We start from the raw sequence: 17,376 nt of genomic DNA on the forward strand, positions 1-17,376 counted from the left end.
TCGAAGCGCAACCGGATGTCCAGAAATTGCTGCGCGCAAGCCCCAAAAGAAAGGTTTTGATGAAGATACGGGAACAAGCAGATATCAATAGCGGGATGTATGATGTTTGTGTGTTCAGGTGGTCTGGGGGTGACAAGTGACGTAGGTTGGCTGAATGATGGTGGAGGGGGATACCAGAAGGGTAGAAGCAGCAGTGGTAACTCACCAGAGTGACGTACCCAGCGATTCGGAGTGCCGGGACGAGGTGGTTGGAGCAGGATCTTGATGGCGGAACAGAGGTGTCGAGGATGCAGTTTGGAGTTTGCCAAAGGCTGCAATGTCGTTAGGAAAAGGAGAAGAGGTTGTTGGTGTTGTGTGAACAAGGTAAGGGAAAGAAGGTAGGCGGCAGAGAGAAAGAGAGTTGAGGTTGTGGAAGAGCGATGCGAAATGCTGCCCGCTTGGTGCTGGCTCGTTTGGTCAGTGTCTCCGCAGCAGCCTAGGAGGGGGAGGGGGGGCACGGGGGGGAGCAGAGGCCAGAGTTGGCCGGGTTGGAGGGGGAAGGGCAAGCTGGCGGGGATGTAAAAAGCGAAAGCGGCGGGAACGATTCACAGGGTCCCGTCGTTTTTAGCGGGCGCTTAATTACCTGCTCTCCGTTATGGGACCTTTCTTTGCTTGAGTGCCCTGGCCTGAGCTTCTCATTCTAGTTCTCACTACGGAGTAATTACCCTACGTCCCTATATAGGAGGGATCGCAACAGCTTAAGATAGTCTGAGTGCTAGTGCTTTTCAACACCTCAAATACTTGTGTAGAGTGAGGTAGACGAGAAGCTAGGTAAGATGGCAGTCTCAGCGCTTAACACTGAAGAGGGAGAAACGCAGAGTTGTGTGACCACAAAGTCGGCGACGCAAGTTGTGCACCTCAGCACCTCAATCATGAACGGCACCAACTGGGGTGCGCAAGCTCCACTTGGCTGTGGTGTACACAGTAGTGTATTGCCGCCTGCGTTGTCAAGTCTCACTTGAGGCGGTGATGACCCGCGTCAGGTCCGGAGGTGAGGCGAGACGAAGCGAGGCGAGTGTCTGTGTGTGGCGTCCGGCGGGAAACCGGATCTGGTTCTGGATCCCTCAGCCAAGAAACAAAGGGCACGCCGGCAGTTTCGACTGTTCTTGTGAGATGTGTCTGATGTTTGGACTGTAGTTCTTGGCTAGACTGACGGTCATATGCTCCCGAGTAGCTGCAGGAACAGAGAGGGGATAAAATATAGTAACATGAGCTCTAAAACAATCTCACACGCTCTTCGAAAAAGACTCTTCTCATGTTAAGGTACGGATACTACTTTTCACTATGTCCGTCTGAAGTGACGAGTGTAGTCTCGATCTCAAAGTGGACAACTGACCTCACTCTAACACCCACCCAATAGAAGTGCTAGGTCACAATCGGCGTTTCTCTCGCCGATCACCAGCGCCAAAATACCAAATCAGATTGCGTCCTCGTCATCCTGCTAGGTAAGCATCCACGGCATCATTTGTTAAAAGGCTTCCAGAGGTAGAAACGTAAATCGCGTGTTTGGGTTTGCGTGGTTAGGCGTCTCAAGTAACGCATACACGAACATGTTCAACCTTGGCTCCCAGTCATGCCGCATGCGAGGAAGACGTTGCCATTGCGTCTCTCAATGCGAATCTACCAAGTCGGAGATACGATGATAATCGAACAGAACCTACTTAGCACGCTGGTGGTAAGACGAGCCTCGGCCGAAAGCCAAGATGTGCGTTTAAGCTAGGCACTCCGACCCAATCTAGAATTTGGTACTAGCTGCCCAAAGCGTCAGTTGCTGTGGCCAGAAAAATGCCATCATCAAGCTTATTTATACGACAAACAAGCACGACGCATAATGTTATTGCGTGGTTTAGGTCGATACCATGGACTAAGTGCGGATCTGCTTTTCGCTGGTCGACGTGTTGGCATGACAGCTCAGCTGGCATATAAACCCTGCCGATCAAGCGGGGCGTGTAAGGGTACCTGCTTAAGGTATCGATCAAGTATTCGTCTATATCCTCCTCTATGGAACCTCATAGGCACAAGAAAACAAGCAACCTGTTGTTCCGAGAAATCGGGGTCCGTCGGGGGTCCATCTGGCTGGGTTGGGCTGGCCTGGAATATGTAAATTGCTTTGGAGACATGCCATGGCCCACATCTGCTTGACTAACACTAACAGCATCGCTGACTCGGGCCATCAGTGCCGACATGGCATTCTACGAGTGGCAGGTTTGTGTGATTGTTATGATGCAACAACTGGCCTGGATCCTTACTTTCACCACGACGACCTGCTCTCAACTACGTTGCATACCAGGTACCTCAGACAACACAACTATGTGCGTCAGATAACCCATAAACGTGACCCGCAATCATGAGTAACCGATCACCCAGTATCACCATACTGTGAATAAAGCCGCACTCAACACCGGAGGCAGATACATCCTACACTCATGTGATGATTTGAAACGTGATAAGCTTTTGTAGCACGCTGCCGATAGTCAACTCAGGAGGTGCTGAAATCTTCATCTGCGCAGACGAATCCTTCATTTCTTTCGGCCTTGCAAAATGCAGACGTCTCAGCGGGGCCACCGGTCCTGGCTGCAGACGAATGACGCAATGTCGCGATGACACTTCCCGGATGGCAATGGCAATTCACGGCTCGTTCACAGCAACTTCCTTCGAAGCAGACGTATTGCATATTTAGAAGCCTTGCTTGAGAAAAAGTTCGCCTTCCCTTATCCTGGAACGCCGTTCCATATGTGACAAAACAAACTAGCTGCTCCGTTGCCTCCCTCATACATCGCTGTCGTCCGCAAAATATCGTCATCACTCCACCATCCGCTCCATTGCTGTGACTACCGCCGAAGACTGTCGAGGCGGGCCTGAAGGTCGTCGTCGCCGGGATCCGCACCTCCGCCTCCGCCTCCACCTCCCCCGATTGCTTGGGCGACTCTGCTTTCGGGTACGGCCGCAGTTTGCATCCCAGATGGTGTTTCGCCCAGCTGTACAGCCCCTCGTTAGCCAATGAACCAACGATTCCTCGATGCGTGTACTTACCGCCGATGTCAAGTCAACTCCAATCTCTTCCAGAACTTGCTCGACAACTTCCTCGCCTTCCTCCTCAGCACCGACATCCATGGCATCATCCATAACGTCATCCATCATCTCCTGTCTCTGGTCCATAATGTCGTTCTCGCGCTCGAACTCCATTGCGATGCGTTGAAGAGCCGGGAGGTTCATCGATCGGTTCATGGTGCCGAGGGCTTGGGTTGCGCCCTTCATGGCCGTCATCATTTGTTCGTTGGTGCGGTATGTCTGTAAGGTTCAAGTGTCAGTCAAGTATCCGCGAATCCTTGTGAACAGCTGAGTAGTACCTGAAGCCGGAGAGAGATCTTCTGCAGTTGGCTGCGCATCCCGTAGAACTTTTCGATGTATCTACAACAACAGTCAGCCGGATTGTGCGCCATATACCCTTGGATTTCATGACTCCGTGCCTTCTTGTCCGGACCAAGTCCTTGGCCTGGATCTTGCAGGCTCCCATCTGTCCCTTCTGAGCACTTTGCTTGATCTGGGTGATCAACTGCTTCTCCTGCTTCTCCAGCTTGGTTCGGACCTGGTCCAACTCTCGGATCGCCTTATCAAGCATGCGCTGGTTCTTGCGCAGACGCTCCGCTGGCGTCATTCGCTTGCCAAACGCCCATTCCAGAATCTAGGCCACAAGGTTAGTAGTCGGTCGAGTCGTGGCGGGGAAAGGTGCGCGCAGCATACATTCATCGTGGCGGTCGGGTGCGATTGGTTTGAAACTGGTGAAGCGTCGTGTATCGGAAAAGCAGCAGTGGGGCGTTCACGAAGTCGATGGTAGCGATTGTGCAGCTATCGCGGAGAGGAGTTGATAGTGGAGGTTGAATGATATTCGGGTTGCCTGGCACTCACGTAACGGACAAGGGTACGTACAACAGCTTGGCACAGCGTCAGGTAACTTCCAAGGAAACCACTGGCGAGTGGTGGTGCACTGGTGACTGCTCAGACCGGTTGCGCTGACCCGCTGAAAGGTCCGACCAGGTTCCACCCGGGTGATGATTAGATAACCTACGTGATTAGATAAGACACCGTAGCAGCGTGGCACCTCACCGCCCGTGGCAGCCCGGCCTCGGATGGCGGCGGCATTTTCCGACTCGAATTTTTGAACCAATGGGCGAAGCGCCGCGACAAAGGGTGGTGGGAAATTTGCCGCTCCGCCCAAAATCATGCGCTGGGAGTTCCATTCTGTACGGAGTACATGACGAGCTTCCCTAAAAAACATTCTTGACCGACCTTATACGCTAAAACTACGACGCCTCCCAAACAAATCCCCTTTCTTCCCGTCCTTAACTCGCACTTTTTTGGTTGCTCGACCATGCTGCTTCAACCCTCGACCGACTGAAAATGAGCCAAGATTATTTCTCAAAGAAGGGCAAGGCCCCCATGGACCAGGAACTTGAAAAGGACGACAACGACGCGCCTTACCAACCAGTGCCGTCATCGAGCAGGCCACCGCAATTCATGACCGTTGGATCCGGCTCCACCTCTGCACACGCAGCGCATCTCCAGTCGCTACTCGAAAACGACTCTGGTTACGGCGGCAGTATCGCGGACGGCGACGCAATGACATCCTCTGGCGACCGACACATTCCGACTCCTGTCAATGGTCAGCTCTCCGAAGCTGACCGGCGCAGTCAGGCGGGCGCTATTCATCAGCTATGGTACAATGCCCACAGAGTGACGCTGGGTCGCTCCATCAACAAGGTCATTGAGCTCTTGAAGGAGTTGCAAGAGATGAACGTGTCCTGGCCAGCACACTATCCATCTGTTCAGCGAGCCGAGGGAGCACGCCCTACCCCGTCACACTCATATTCGACCATCGGCGAAGCCCCCGCGTCTATGTCCTCCTCGTCCGTTCCGTCGTCTCCGACCGCTCCTCCATCCTTACGACGATCCTTTACATCGCTAGAAGCCCGCGAGAGTGCCGAGTCGAGCCGGGCCCAGGAAAGACGGGCACCTGAAGAACCGCGACTCGTCACCCCTCAAATCGCCCAAGACTTCTCGGTTCTCAAACTAGACCTCAAGCTGGGTTCGCTTCACCAGGCAGAGCTTGTCCACTCCTTGGAGAAGGGCTCCATCGCCTCCCTTCTGGATGGCAAGATCAGCTCTAGCGTCCGACACTTACTCAACCTCCGAGAACGAATCGAAGATACATCCAGCAAAGTCCTGATCACTGGTGATTTGAATGCAGGAAAATCGACTTTCTGCAATGCTCTGCTTCGAAGAAAGGTTCTTCCCGAGGATCAACAACCTTGCACGGCAATCTTTTGCGAGGTTCTGGATGCAAGGGAGAATGGAGGCCTCGAGGAGGTGCATGCTGTTCACAAGGACGCCGACTATGACCGTCATAACGAGAGCACATACGACGTTTACAAGCTGGCGCAGCTAGAGGAGCTCGTGGTGGACAACGAGAAATACACCCAGTGCAAGGTCTACGTCAAGGACGTACGAACCATTGACGAATCTCTGCTGAATAATGGTGTGGTGGATATTGCCCTGATTGATGCTCCGGGTCTCAATTCTGATACAACCAAAACGACGGCTGTTTTCGCCCGACAAGAGGAAATCGATGTCGTCGTCTTCGTGGTGTCAGCTGCGAATCACTTCACCATGACGGCCAAGGAGTTCATCTGGGCAGCCGCTGCCGAGAAGGCCTACCTTTTCATTGTTGTCAACGGCTACGACAACATTAGAGACAAGAACAGGTGTCAGAAGATGATCCTCGACCAGGTCCACGGACTCAGCCCAAGAACGCACAAGGAATCCAATGAGCTGGTTCATTTCGTCTCGAGTAATGCTGTTCCTACAGCTCCTGCGCCGCCAGGCGGGCCCTCTGGTGGGGGCAGTGGCGGAGGCGGTGGTGATGACCCTGGAGACGACCCGAAGGGCAAGGGCAAGGACATTGAGAAGATCCGAGACTTTGAGAACCTCGAGCAGTCATTGCGAAGATTCGTCCTCGAGAAACGCGCCAGATCCAAGCTGGCACCGGCAAAGACCTATCTGCTCAACATCCTGAACGACGTCCACGTTCTTGCCAACGTCAACTCCGAGGTTGCCAACTCCGAACTTGACCGTGTCGTCAAGGAACTCAAGGAGATTGAGCCCCAGCTCGAATCAGGCAGGAAGGCCACAGCGCAGGTTGGCGACGAGATTGACAAGATCACCGAAGGGATGTGCAAGGAGGTCTACGACTACACGCGGACGACTCTCAGCACGGCTATCGACCATGCTGGGGACAACAACCACGGCGTCCCTTACCGGGGCATCTTCAATGCGTTTGAGTATGCGGAAGAGCTGAAGGAAGCCATGATGTCTTACATCCATGAGTCGGTTGTTGCCTGCGAGGAACACGCAAAGACCAAGACGGTTGGCGGCGTCAACGCCATCAAGCAGCTCGGCATCATGCATCTCGGTGACGACTACCAAAGCCTGGTGTTCCGGCCCGACGTCATGTTCAAGAGAAAGCGCGACTCAATGGCACGCAATGTCGATGTTCCCACTGAACTCTGGGACTTTGTCGACTGGCACACCATCGTCCAGAAGCAGGAGAAGGTGGCAGGCACGGGAATGGCTCTCACTGTCGCGGGAGCCCTCGTTCCTCGCATGATGGGTTCCAGCGGCTGGTTGGACCACGCATTGAGCGCAGCGAAGATCATGGGCAACGACAACTTGCGTCGCCTCATTGTCCCCGCCATCCTCGCAGCTTGTAAGTTTTTCAAATCTCACTCTCTTGCTAGCATCATCACGGAACTAACAAAACCCCCTTTTCAGCATTCGCAGCCGCCGCCTACATCCTCAACCAGATCCCCAACTCACTGCCCCATCGGCTTTCGACCAAGATTGCGGCTCAGCTGGAGGCAGTTGACTACGTGCACACCAACTCGACACGCATCTCAGGCTCCGTCCGCAAAGTCCTGCGCTTCCCCGCCGACAACCTCCGCGTCGGTCTCGAGCAGTCCGTCAAGGATCTCGGCAAACGCCGCGAGGAGACGCTCAAGGTCCGTCAGGAGAGCGAGGTCGCGCTAAAGTACTTTGGCAACCTCGTCCGCAACAGCGCGCAGCAGAGGACCGTCGTCGAGGGCGTCGACCTGGATGCCCCGCCGCCGGGCGCCGTCGGTGCCGGCCTTCACTGAACGAGAAGCAATGTCGAAGAACCAAGAAAGGAAAAAAACAAAATACCCATCTCAATTCCTTGTTTTTATGTGGCACAAACTATACCTTACGACAAGCATGAAAAAAACGGCGTTTAATATCCGGTGGTTTCGCAACACTGGGCCTTCCCCCTCGATGTATACCTGAGTTTATATCCCCCCTTTTCCTCGTGGACCTTTTTGTTTTCGCAGAAAAAAGTGTCTTTGAGAGCACGGCACATGACGATAGGCATATACGTAGAGGCAGAATCAACCTAATTCCTGATACACATGATGTTTCTCTCAAGATCGTAATCGTGCTTGCCGTGCTCTATGGTCAAGAGCTTGTTCGCATTTGCGGGATTCCAGTCCGAATCGAGCGTCAGCAGTCAGCATCAGCTCAATTCTGAGCATCAACTCGGGTCCTAGTTCCGAACATGATCGACCGACCGGCGGCGGCAACCTTTGGGCGGCTCAAAGTCAAGAAGATGGAGGTAAGCTCCGTACGGTCCGTACGGATATGCAATCTCCTTCCACCTCCGCTTACTTAGGTAGCGTATGAGCCGTTTGGCCGTTTAAAGCTGCCGAGGCCCCCCGTTTCCAGTCCGGAGCTGCACACCGGAGCCAGCTAGCGCCGGCGCGCCGCTGGGCCCTTTCCTCCTGAGTTCTGAGAGTCTTACCTATCATCAAAGAAGGCCAAGAAAAAGATTTCCCACACCCGCGCGATGGACTTTAACAGGTATCCGTACCTATCAATACCTATCCGTAGCTAATGTCGGGCGTTCTGGATGCTGGGATGGAGCCTCCGCTGACCCCATCCACCCCCATGATTGGACCCGTTTACCCGTTGAAGAATTAGATGAACACCTCGATTTACGAGATGCTGAGGGGTCGAACGATAGATAGGTACATGGATGAAGTAGATTCTCATTCAAGTGATGAGTTCATCCAACTCGCGATGAACGAAGACGGCATGCCAGGGAACTCAAGCATTCACTACGCTCTGACCGCGCTGCTCCAATGTGATGAAATTCTGTTTTTTATGCATCACCGCACTTGCATGAGAGGGCGGGGTAGGAATATGCACGCTGCAGGCTGCACGTTGCACGCTTGCATTATGTACTCCGTACCTGACCATCTACTGCACGCTAGGAGCTGCAGGCACTTTATCTGAGGTTTGAGAGGTCTAACCCTTAGAACAGTACTGCAAGCTTCCCGGTGCTGCTGGTGCTGGGACTCTAGGGGTTCCCAAATTCCCAAGACAGAGAGAGGTCGGCAATAGTTTGACCAGATTTGTGACGTGATGGGATGAGAGAGATCGGAGGTTAATATGAGGTGCATCGTCCGATACACTGACAAATGCTACTGAGGACGGATAATATGCGCTTGCAGAGGAGAACCCCTACCGTTGCCCCTCTTTTTTGCTGGATAAACGGAACTTCTTAGAAAGATGCACAGCGAACTCAGTGAAGGTGGGAAACGAGTCCGAGAAGAGACGTTTGGTGAGAGACCCACGCGTTCGAACGGCTGGTACGGTACCGGTCTCTGGGCATTGGGAGGAAATGGGCAGCGAGAAATTGAAGTGAGGACTTATTCTCAAGCTCGGGGGCACGCCGCGTTCATGGTGGTGATTCGGCGAACTTTTGATTCGATTCTCATTTCCGTGCCTGGGCTTCTTTGGCAGGCAGGCCGTGGTGGATTCGACAAAGGTCATAGCGTATGGCCGAGCCGCCGGTGGAGGTACGGTGAGATTCGTTGAATAGCTATCCCATTGCGCCATGTGTGAGCCTAGGGGACGTTGAAACGTTGTTGCATTCGGAACGATGATTTCGCTGACACTCACGGTGGTCTTGGTTGATGTCTAGCAAACAGCACGCGATGGAGTGGTTGATCGAGGTGTCGTTGAAGCAAGACACAGAGAGCCTTTCTGCTACCTCCACTTGGCAGTCCATCGCGTCGGGAACCAGCCAGGGTGGCATCATTCAGTGTTCACGTCAAGCCTTGGGATTTTGGCTCAGAGTTTTGCTGAAAAAATAAAGACAGGGTCGATCATGTGGTGGCAGGTGATGGGATACGGAGATCATTCCGAAGGGACGAACTTTGCTCATCCCGCCGTGGTTCTATTCCTGAACCTGAGTCGTGGCGGGTGTAAGCGGTCATTAGTCATTATTGCTTCTTTGAACGTTGGACGGTGGAGGAATGGAGACGTTGTGTTGCGTTCGTCATGTCCCAAAATATGATGGCAGCCACCTATTTGATTTGAATGAGTGGCTGGTGCAGAAAAGAGTGCCCCCCCGGGAACCTATTCATCGCATGTCGTCCAACTTGCGACGCGGACATGTTGAAGCAGTTTCAATATCCCGTGTATATTGGGGCGGCTTATTAGTCGAGAGTCGATCCAGCAGCCAGTACCCAGTCTCTAGTGAGCGTGGCGTGCATGTGCAGCTTACTCAGGTTCCGGGACTCCGGCAGCAGCATTGGACGTTTCATTGCCCTTCTTCCCCCGGACCTGCCACGTTCTGTCCGTCTCCCTGGCTGGTGTCTCTCTCTTCTGTGTGTCTTGTCACTTCGTGCCTTGTCATCTCGTGCCTTGACCGGTGTCTTGACCTGACTTGCTGACCTTTCTCGGCGCGGTTGTCGCGTCCAAACTAGTGTCAGAGAGGAACTTACGTGGGCTGACGGCGAATGACAAGATGGCGTCGCTTTGTTCCCCCCTAGCAAGCTTTCCAGTAGCGGCGAAGCGTGGCGTAACGTGATGGCGGAGAATAGGGGGGCATTGGAATGGAATGTTTTGTTTGGTCGTTGGAAAAAAACAAAACGGTTCTCTTTGAATCGTTAGGTAAATGGTAGGGCCATTCCTTTCAGTTTCACCGTTCTAGTTCCTAGTAGGCATCAGTTCGTGGCTAACGAGATGCAGAGAAGGGTACCTGTTAGAGAAGCCAACATCAACAGAGTTTCTTTGGAGCAGCGATCAGTCCAAATTGGAGGGCTTGGAAGGGACCGATTTGCTGCAGGACGGAGGTGCCCCGTGCTCTGGCTCCATGCCTCTCCACCGGGATGGATGGTGGTCTGTGTTGCGCTTCTCAAGTGGCAGTCCCAGCGATTCCAGGGTGCGTTGCAGACGAATGGAAGAAGCTTCAGTCATTGATTGGTTGGACAGGATTGGCATCATGGTTGTTCGAACTTCGTAGTGCACTGTACTTCGTAGAGGTGTCCGTCCGCCTCCCTTGAAGTCCAGCGACGATGAGCAGAGGAAAACAGGTCAAAAGTGAAAGAAGAGAGTGATATTCGCCAGTGCGGTACGGAGTAGTGGCACACCCATCCCTTTGCTGCTTTACTAAGCCAATTGATGGAGGTGACGAGGAAGGCGACACCTTCTGTTCACTTTTGGTGCCTTCCGTTGTCAAACCCAGTCTTTCAGGCAGGCATGGATGGACCCGTTACCTTCCCTAAGGTAAGGTACCTTAGCTTATTAATTAGGTAGGCACGGCAGGTACTCCGTACCCCAATCGCCCCTACCCTGCCAGTGCCAGAGAGACAGCAAGTTGGGGTTCCTTTTCGACGAGACTTCCATGTCAAGGAAAGAAGTTCCAATTGTCGCTTCTTTCTCTCCTACCCGCCCCCCTTTCTTCCACTCCGTATCTAATTAATACTTTTCCTGCTGTCAACTTCTGCATGTCTGTCTTGGGCACCTTGCGAAGAGCGACATCTCCAGTTTGCGACTTTTGCGACTTGGCATACATCTCGACACCTAGACTACTTTTCTTCTCTCTTCTTTATCCTTATCTTTCTTTCCTTTGCCCCCCTACCTTCTTTTGGACCCCTTGTTGTCCTCAACCCTTCAGACCCTTAGCTCTTTAGTCGTACTAGTCCCATCCATCCAATTCTTCATTTGCGCCTTTCTTTACGGTACTCTGCTGCCCTTGTCACGGTCCAGCCGTAATTACCTTTCTCTCCATTCATTTTACCTGGCTGCCTTAGCAGTAGCTACACCCTCACCTCGAGAGGTACCTTTGCCTTCGTACCTCTCTCTATCTCAGCCTTCACTTCCATTGCCTACATTGGTACTTGGTGCGCAGTTAAACCTGTTTGCTGCACTGCGTTCTCATCCCGCGCGTCGACCACCACCACCTCACCTGCAGCAAACTGGTGCAACAATACGACTTCACCCACCCCCCGAGCCGGCAGACGTGACCTGAACCAGACCGGACCTGGGCAGATCAGACTATCATTACCCGTACCTATCTATCTACCTATGGTACCTACTGGCACTACTTCGTAGACGCCCAAGACACCCCTCGCGTCTTCACTCTCCCGTCTCTCTCGGCCTCCACCAAGAAGCTCCCCTCGTCGAGGTCCGTGGCTCAAACACGACCTTTTCCCACTTTCTCTTTCCTGTCGTATCTCCCATAGACGACTCAAATCTCCCTTCTCAACCCTCGTCTACCTACTCCGTACCGTCATCTTACACAACAAAGGGCCAGACACGCTTTCTTCTGCCTGTCTCTCTTTTGTGCTGCCCCTCTTTCTTCACGACACTTCTCGGTGCCCATGTGCGGCTCGCCCATGCCCCTTGGCCTGTTCTACATGTCGCCGCCTTTGCCGCTGCTGCTGTCGCCGCTGCACTCTTCAGCCTTACCCCTGAAAATCGCAACCGCCATCGGTCCGGCCATAGCATACTAAGCGACGAAAAACCCCCCCTTCCGAACCACTTTTTGGTCCTCCGTCTAAATCCACTCGATTTCGCCCTGCGGTCCCCCGGATACCAGCCTCGTCAGCAGCTACGTCCGTACAGCTCCGTACAGCTCCCGGCTCCCAGTCGCAGTCGCAGTCGCCGCGCGCATTTCGCACTCCACGTCTGCCGACCACGACCGCCGACGTAGACGACCACGACCACTGCAAACCCTCCCAGTCGTGCTACTCGTAGCTCGCCAAGCCGACAGGGAGGATGTCGCTCAATGGCCTGGACGACCCCAAGGTCAAGGAGGCCCACGAGGCTGCCGTTGCTGAACCAGGAGGATGGTATGATCCCCTCCCTTTTATCCCCACTGCTGTAGACCGAACCATTGTCTTTTCCGTGCCTGTCACCGCTTGCCAGCCCGGAGTTGCTCACCGGCCCCTCACCGCTTTTATTTTATGTTATATCTCATCATGCAAACTCCCTTGTCTCTTTGCTTGCCGTTGAGGCGCCGCTAGATTCACGTAGGCTGACCGACGTCATGAACTATTGCGTAATATAGGTTCCTCCTTAAGTATGCGAGTCGCGACGACGTTGAACTATTGGGCCGCGGGAATGGTGGCATTGTAGAGATCCGGAACAACATCGCCCAATTCGAAAATGACAACGAGGACCACTCGCCCTTATTTGGTTTTCTGAGGTACCGACGCCGGAACGTAATCATCAAATATCTTCCCGAAGATTGTTCTCGACTTGTCCAAGGTGGGTTTGTCTCTAGGCTGTGGCGCATTCTTTTGGTCTTTCCCCCATTCCAGAGGGAGATGAAGCTGACTTGGCCTTCTGTTTGTCAATTGTAGCTCGAGTCACTGTCCACTTCAATGCCGTCTGCGAGCGGTTTGCGCCGTACAATACCGATTTCTCGATAGCTTCCGCGAAGGAGCTCAAGGATACTAAGCTGTCTGCTGCCTGCTCCTTGCACGCTGCGTCTGGATCGACCTCGTCCTCGACAAGCTCTTTGAGACGGAGACGGTTGATGGAAATTGCGGAAGAGGAAGAAGAAGAACAGAGAGCAAGCAAGCGAAAATCCACCGGTCCCGATAATCTGGTGGAAGACGCGACAGAGGATTCGACAGAAACCCCAAAATCGCCAATCGAAGGCCCGCCCGTGACGTTGAATGCCGACCTTGCCAATTCGCCCGAAGAGAGCAAGTTTTCTACATCATTGGAGCCGCCCGAATTTGTTGGCGCCAGACCGCCTTCACCTTCGAAATCGGTAGACGAAGGACGCCGCATGTCATCGCAGTCCCTGCGACCCGAGCTTTATCCTTCGTCATCTTATACCTACGGCAAACCCAGAGTCAAACTTGCCCCACGACCATCTCTCGACGTTGCTGGCCGTGCTCGCACAGGAACTGCTGCTGTGGGGGCTGCTTTCCGACCAATTTCGCAGATGCCCTCTGGCTTCAAGCTATTTTCCAAGGGTTCCAAAAAGGGAAAGTCCAAGGAAAATACTCTGGATCCTGCCGAACCAGCCCACCCCGACGAAACAACCGAAATCTCCTTGGCCGCCACTTCAATACCCCTACCCGACGGGGATCCCATTTCCCAGGTTGATGAACCCGTTAGGCCACACACGAGCTCAGGGCGACCCACAACGAGCTCGGGCGCTTCAATTAAATCCACGATGCCGTCCTTCACCACCCTTTCCGCCAAACAGGTCATGACGCCTGAAAAGGCGCGTCTGATGAAGGCGATGCAACTGAGGGAAAAGAAGAAGAAAACGAACCAACAACCCGCCTTTGCCCCTGTCGTCGATGCCCCTGCTGGGGAGGTCGCCTCGGAAAAGGTTCAGCCTTTCCAACACATTGAAGAGATAACCGAGCAGACCCTTGCTACCGAAGCGGATGACGACGACCGCGAGAGACGACTTTCGGTCTCCAAGGCGGACTCAGGCATTGTGGTCGACGCATCGTCAGTCTCTGTCCACACCGACGTGGCCTCTGAATTCACCCAGAGCGACTCTCACCCTGCATCGCCCATCATAGCGTCTTCCGAACCAGACCAGTCGACCAAGGCGTCATCGCTTTCCGAATCCACCGAAGAAACAGTAAAGGAGCTCGAGGAAGAGGAGCTTGATGCTGATATAAACATGGTTGAGTTGCACGTGGAAGTCGAGCCGGAGGTGGAGGTTGAGCAAGCTCCTGTTCCCGAAGAGGCTGCGGCCCCTGAATCGAACGAGCCCGAGGTCGATGTTAGTGAGAAAGCAGACGATGCCGAGCCGGTCGTTGAGCCCACCCCCGCGATCCAAGATGAAGTTATCGACTCGTCCGAAACCGCCCCGATCGAAGTCCCCGAGCCCATGGAAGCTATACCTGCCGACGAGAACTCGACCGAGGACAAGAACGAAACCCCCCCCACGGCCGCAACACAAGAACTTGCCACCGAGCAAGCGGAAACTTATGGACTTGCCCAGCCCATGGAACAACAAATTGAGACTGAGAAGGTAGCAGTCAAGGCTCAACAACCCAAATCGCCCACCTTTAGCTTACCAATCTCCAAGTTTTCCACGAGCCCAACTCAGCCAAAGGCTCCAGTCGAATCAACGAAGCCAGAACCCCTGGATGTCAGTGACACCGTTTCTGTGCCGGCGGAAGTGTCTCCCAAGTCGCCGCTGTCTCCATCTTCGCCCGGACTCAGAGTTCCTCGATCCAAGTTCTCGACGCAGGATCTCAGATCGGCTGCTACTGTCGAAGTTCCCACCATCGTGCCGCCTGAAGAACAGGCACTCACAGAGCCACTGCCTACCGCGGTAGAGGAAAACGACAGTGTTGTTGAGGAGGCTCCGGCAGCCTCGGAAGCGTGCAAGCGAAGATCGCTTGTTGAACCGATCCGGACCGACCTGGAAGTACCTGAGAAGCGTGCAGACGACGATATCTCCGACGACGAGGACTTGTTAGATGAGCTGCACTCTGCTACGGTTGAGCAAGCACAGCATATTACTGTGTCCAAATCGCCCATCACCCCAGTCTTCCCCAGCCCGACACTCCAGAACGCAAGCAGGCCGACTTCGCGCGGCGTTGTGCGCACTATCTCGAACCCGGTGCGGGGCCTCACGGCTGCGGATGTGGCTCAAGCCCAAAGCCAGAGATCAATCTCATCTGGCGCAGCCTTTTTACACAAGATTACGCAGCAGCAGGGCAACAATCATTTGAAGCCAAACCAGCCTAACAAGATTGGATCTAGCATTTCCCAACGTATCAAGGCTCTGGAAAAACTGTCCGCTCATGCACCCGGTGTTGTCGAAGCGGACACAAGCAGCAGTCTGAAGGCTCCGAGGCCATCCTCAGCGTTCTTCGCCGTTAAGAGGGGAAGCGTTCGGGATCCGCCGTCTCGTTCCCCTTCTGTTGTTGACAGGACGAGGCCCTCGACGCGTGGCGCCAGTCCCGTCCCCCCTATCATGACTGAGTCGCTAGAGTCATCTCCGGAGACTGCAGGCCGTGGTAGGTCGGGGTCTATGGCAAACAGGCTTTCAATGTTTGAGATGCCTGGCAGCAATCCGCCCAGGGGTCGCCCAGAATCCATCTCTGTCACGGCGCGAATCATCCGCGACCCTAGCCAGGCTGGTAAGGCGCCTGAGCCGCCCAAGAATCCTTCCGAGTTCGAACGACTTGATCTTAAGGTGTCACCGTTGGTTGTCGATCATCAGAAGGCCGAGCTTCCGCTCCCGCCGGCCAACCTAGCTGCAGTGGAACCCTCCAAAGAGACTATCCAGGAGCGAAGACTGTCAAAGGAGAAGCGCCGCTCTCAGTCCATCGACCCCAAGGAGGATGTCGAAGAAGCGCCGCGGCGCTCATCTCTCAGCATCATGAAGGATTTTATCAAGGACCGTCGCAAGTCGCTCACTTCACCCTCCACAGAGGCATTGACCGCCCCTCTCCCCATGTCTCCTGGCTCCAAGTCTCCTTCAAGACCACCCTCGACTCACGCAAACTCTGGTGGTCTCAGCCGCCGTCTCTCGATCAGCAGCCGTCGATCTTCCATTAGCAAGGAGAACGATTTGAGCGGTGCCATGTCTCCGTCCATGTTCACAGAGGGCAGCGGCTCTGGCGACGACAGCAAATCCACTACTAGCGACAAGAAGAAGGGCCGCGCAGGTCGTTTCATGCGTCGCCTCTCGTCATCCCTGAGCAGCGCTGGGCGTGGTAAGACCATGACCCCGACTGCCATCTCTCCCACAGTTCAGGAGGAGGACGCATCAGAGGTGGCCCGCCTCCATCAGCCCACCATCGAGGCCTTCATGGGAGATGTCAACGTCCAATTCCCAGACAATTTGCTATGGAAGCGTCGCAGCATGTGCCTGGACTCCCAGGGGTTCTTGATCTTGAGCGCCGTCGCCGCTGGCACCGCCGCCAAGAACAAGCAGCCTACTGGTGCCGGAGTCAAGAGATACCATCTCTCGGACTTCCGGGTGCCCTACATTCCCGACATGGAAATTCAGGAGCTGCCTAACAGCATTTGCCTTGACTTGGTTGAGGGCTCCGGCCTGCAGGTCGCGTGCGAAGATCGCGCCGGTCAGATGAATGTACTGCACAGTAAGTCAAGGCCTTGTCACCAAATTTCCAACCCCAAGCTAACAAATTCATAGTTCTTCAAGACGCGCATCAAAGCCACAGTTCCTTCGGGCAGTAAACTCAATGGCGATACCAACCTACATTACTTCATCAAACTTTGGGACATACTTTTGCCCGCCCTTTTCTATTATACCCCAAACTCTTTTCGACCCTTCTCAAGCACCCATTACCAACTCGCCAACCGCCTTTCCTTTTTGTCAACATACCTTCTGGCCATCGACTTTGAGTCGCACGGTTTATTGCCTGCCTCACCAGCTCCAACATACATCATACACCAAACACCAAGTGAGAGCAAGGAGCGTCCAAAACCGGATACGCTTGCTCAATTCACTTGCATACTACCCACATCACATGCCCCCCACGCCTTCTATTATCAACAGGCAATAATTTTATGGCTCAACGCCTTTTACACTCACCTTTGTGATTTTCCTAATTTTTGCACTTCGCTTCAGTCAGGAAATGATACCACCCCTCAACCGGGGATTGTTCAGTTTGGAGACGCGTCCTTTTTGGAGGAAAGGCCGGCGTTTGGATGGTATAGAACCCATTCAACGACCGGCCCGGGAGAGACGGAAGAGAAAATCTGAAAAAGAGGGATCGCTATTTTTTGCAGCATCCAATCTTTGAGTCGGTTGGCGCATTTGATGCCGCCTGTGTCTGTAGGAAACTTCTGGATTGTACATACTACCCACCATCTCGGCGAAGAACGACAGCTGGGGGCTTTACCTTTAGATAGACTCGGCCGGTCCTCTGCAGAGGCATCAAATGAGATGCAGATATCTGACTTCACGCTGGTGCTCCTTCTTCATTATACTTTGACAGTGAGATGTGTAGGCTTAAG

The 17,376-nt window shown here is 53.8% G+C and overlaps 3 protein-coding genes across 3 annotated transcripts; 2 read left to right on the forward strand and 1 right to left on the reverse strand.

Annotated features, from left to right (window-relative positions):
* Window positions 1-2,427: 2,427 nt before the first annotated feature.
* Window positions 2,428-3,996, reverse strand: BDP81DRAFT_431995 (Snf7 family protein). The gene is made up of 5 exons (XM_060590728.1): window positions 3,784-3,996; window positions 3,510-3,724; window positions 3,390-3,450; window positions 3,073-3,330; window positions 2,428-3,017 (listed from the first exon to the last, which is right to left on the reverse strand). The coding sequence occupies exons 1-5, from the start codon at window positions 3,787-3,789 to the stop codon at window positions 2,871-2,873; spliced, it is 687 nt and encodes a 228-aa protein (XP_060443386.1). The 5' UTR covers window positions 3,790-3,996; the 3' UTR covers window positions 2,428-2,870.
* Window positions 3,997-4,336: 340 nt separating this feature from the next.
* On the forward strand, window positions 4,337-7,720 carry BDP81DRAFT_352522 (transmembrane GTPase fzo1). Its single transcript, XM_060586228.1, has 2 exons — window positions 4,337-6,802; window positions 6,868-7,720. The coding sequence occupies exons 1-2, from the start codon at window positions 4,441-4,443 to the stop codon at window positions 7,227-7,229; spliced, it is 2,724 nt and encodes a 907-aa protein (XP_060443387.1). The 5' UTR covers window positions 4,337-4,440; the 3' UTR covers window positions 7,230-7,720.
* A 4,454-nt stretch (window positions 7,721-12,174) lies between these two features.
* Window positions 12,175-16,593, forward strand: BDP81DRAFT_396036 (uncharacterized protein; the record flags this gene model as incomplete). The annotated part of the gene is made up of 4 exons (XM_060588136.1): window positions 12,175-12,248; window positions 12,467-12,666; window positions 12,762-16,496; window positions 16,550-16,593. 4 exons carry the CDS (start codon window positions 12,175-12,177, stop codon window positions 16,591-16,593), a joined length of 4,053 nt encoding a protein of 1,350 aa, XP_060443388.1.
* Window positions 16,594-17,376: the final 783 nt, after the last annotated feature.

Source organism: Colletotrichum phormii (assembly GCF_030913505.1).
Source record: "Colletotrichum phormii strain CBS 102054 chromosome Unknown BDP81scaffold_14, whole genome shotgun sequence".
In the NCBI taxonomy this organism is placed as follows: Eukaryota; Fungi; Ascomycota; class Sordariomycetes; order Glomerellales; family Glomerellaceae; genus Colletotrichum; species Colletotrichum phormii.

Excerpts from the sequence above, each read along its gene's own strand:
- BDP81DRAFT_431995 (XM_060590728.1), bottom strand. Across the intron at positions 3,331-3,389 it reads AGATCTCTCTCCGGCTTCAG|ACATACCGCACCAACGAACA; the intron begins GTACTACTCAGC and ends TGAACCTTACAG. Across the intron at positions 3,018-3,072 it reads GAGTTGACTTGACATCGGCG|CTGGGCGAAACACCATCTGG; the intron begins GTAAGTACACGC and ends GGGGCTGTACAG.
- BDP81DRAFT_352522 (XM_060586228.1), top strand. The coding sequence starts at position 4,441 with ATGAGCCAAGATTATTTCTCAAAGAAGGGCAAGGCCCCCATGGACCAG. Across the intron at positions 6,803-6,867 it reads CCCCGCCATCCTCGCAGCTT|CATTCGCAGCCGCCGCCTAC; the intron begins GTAAGTTTTTCA and ends CCCCCTTTTCAG.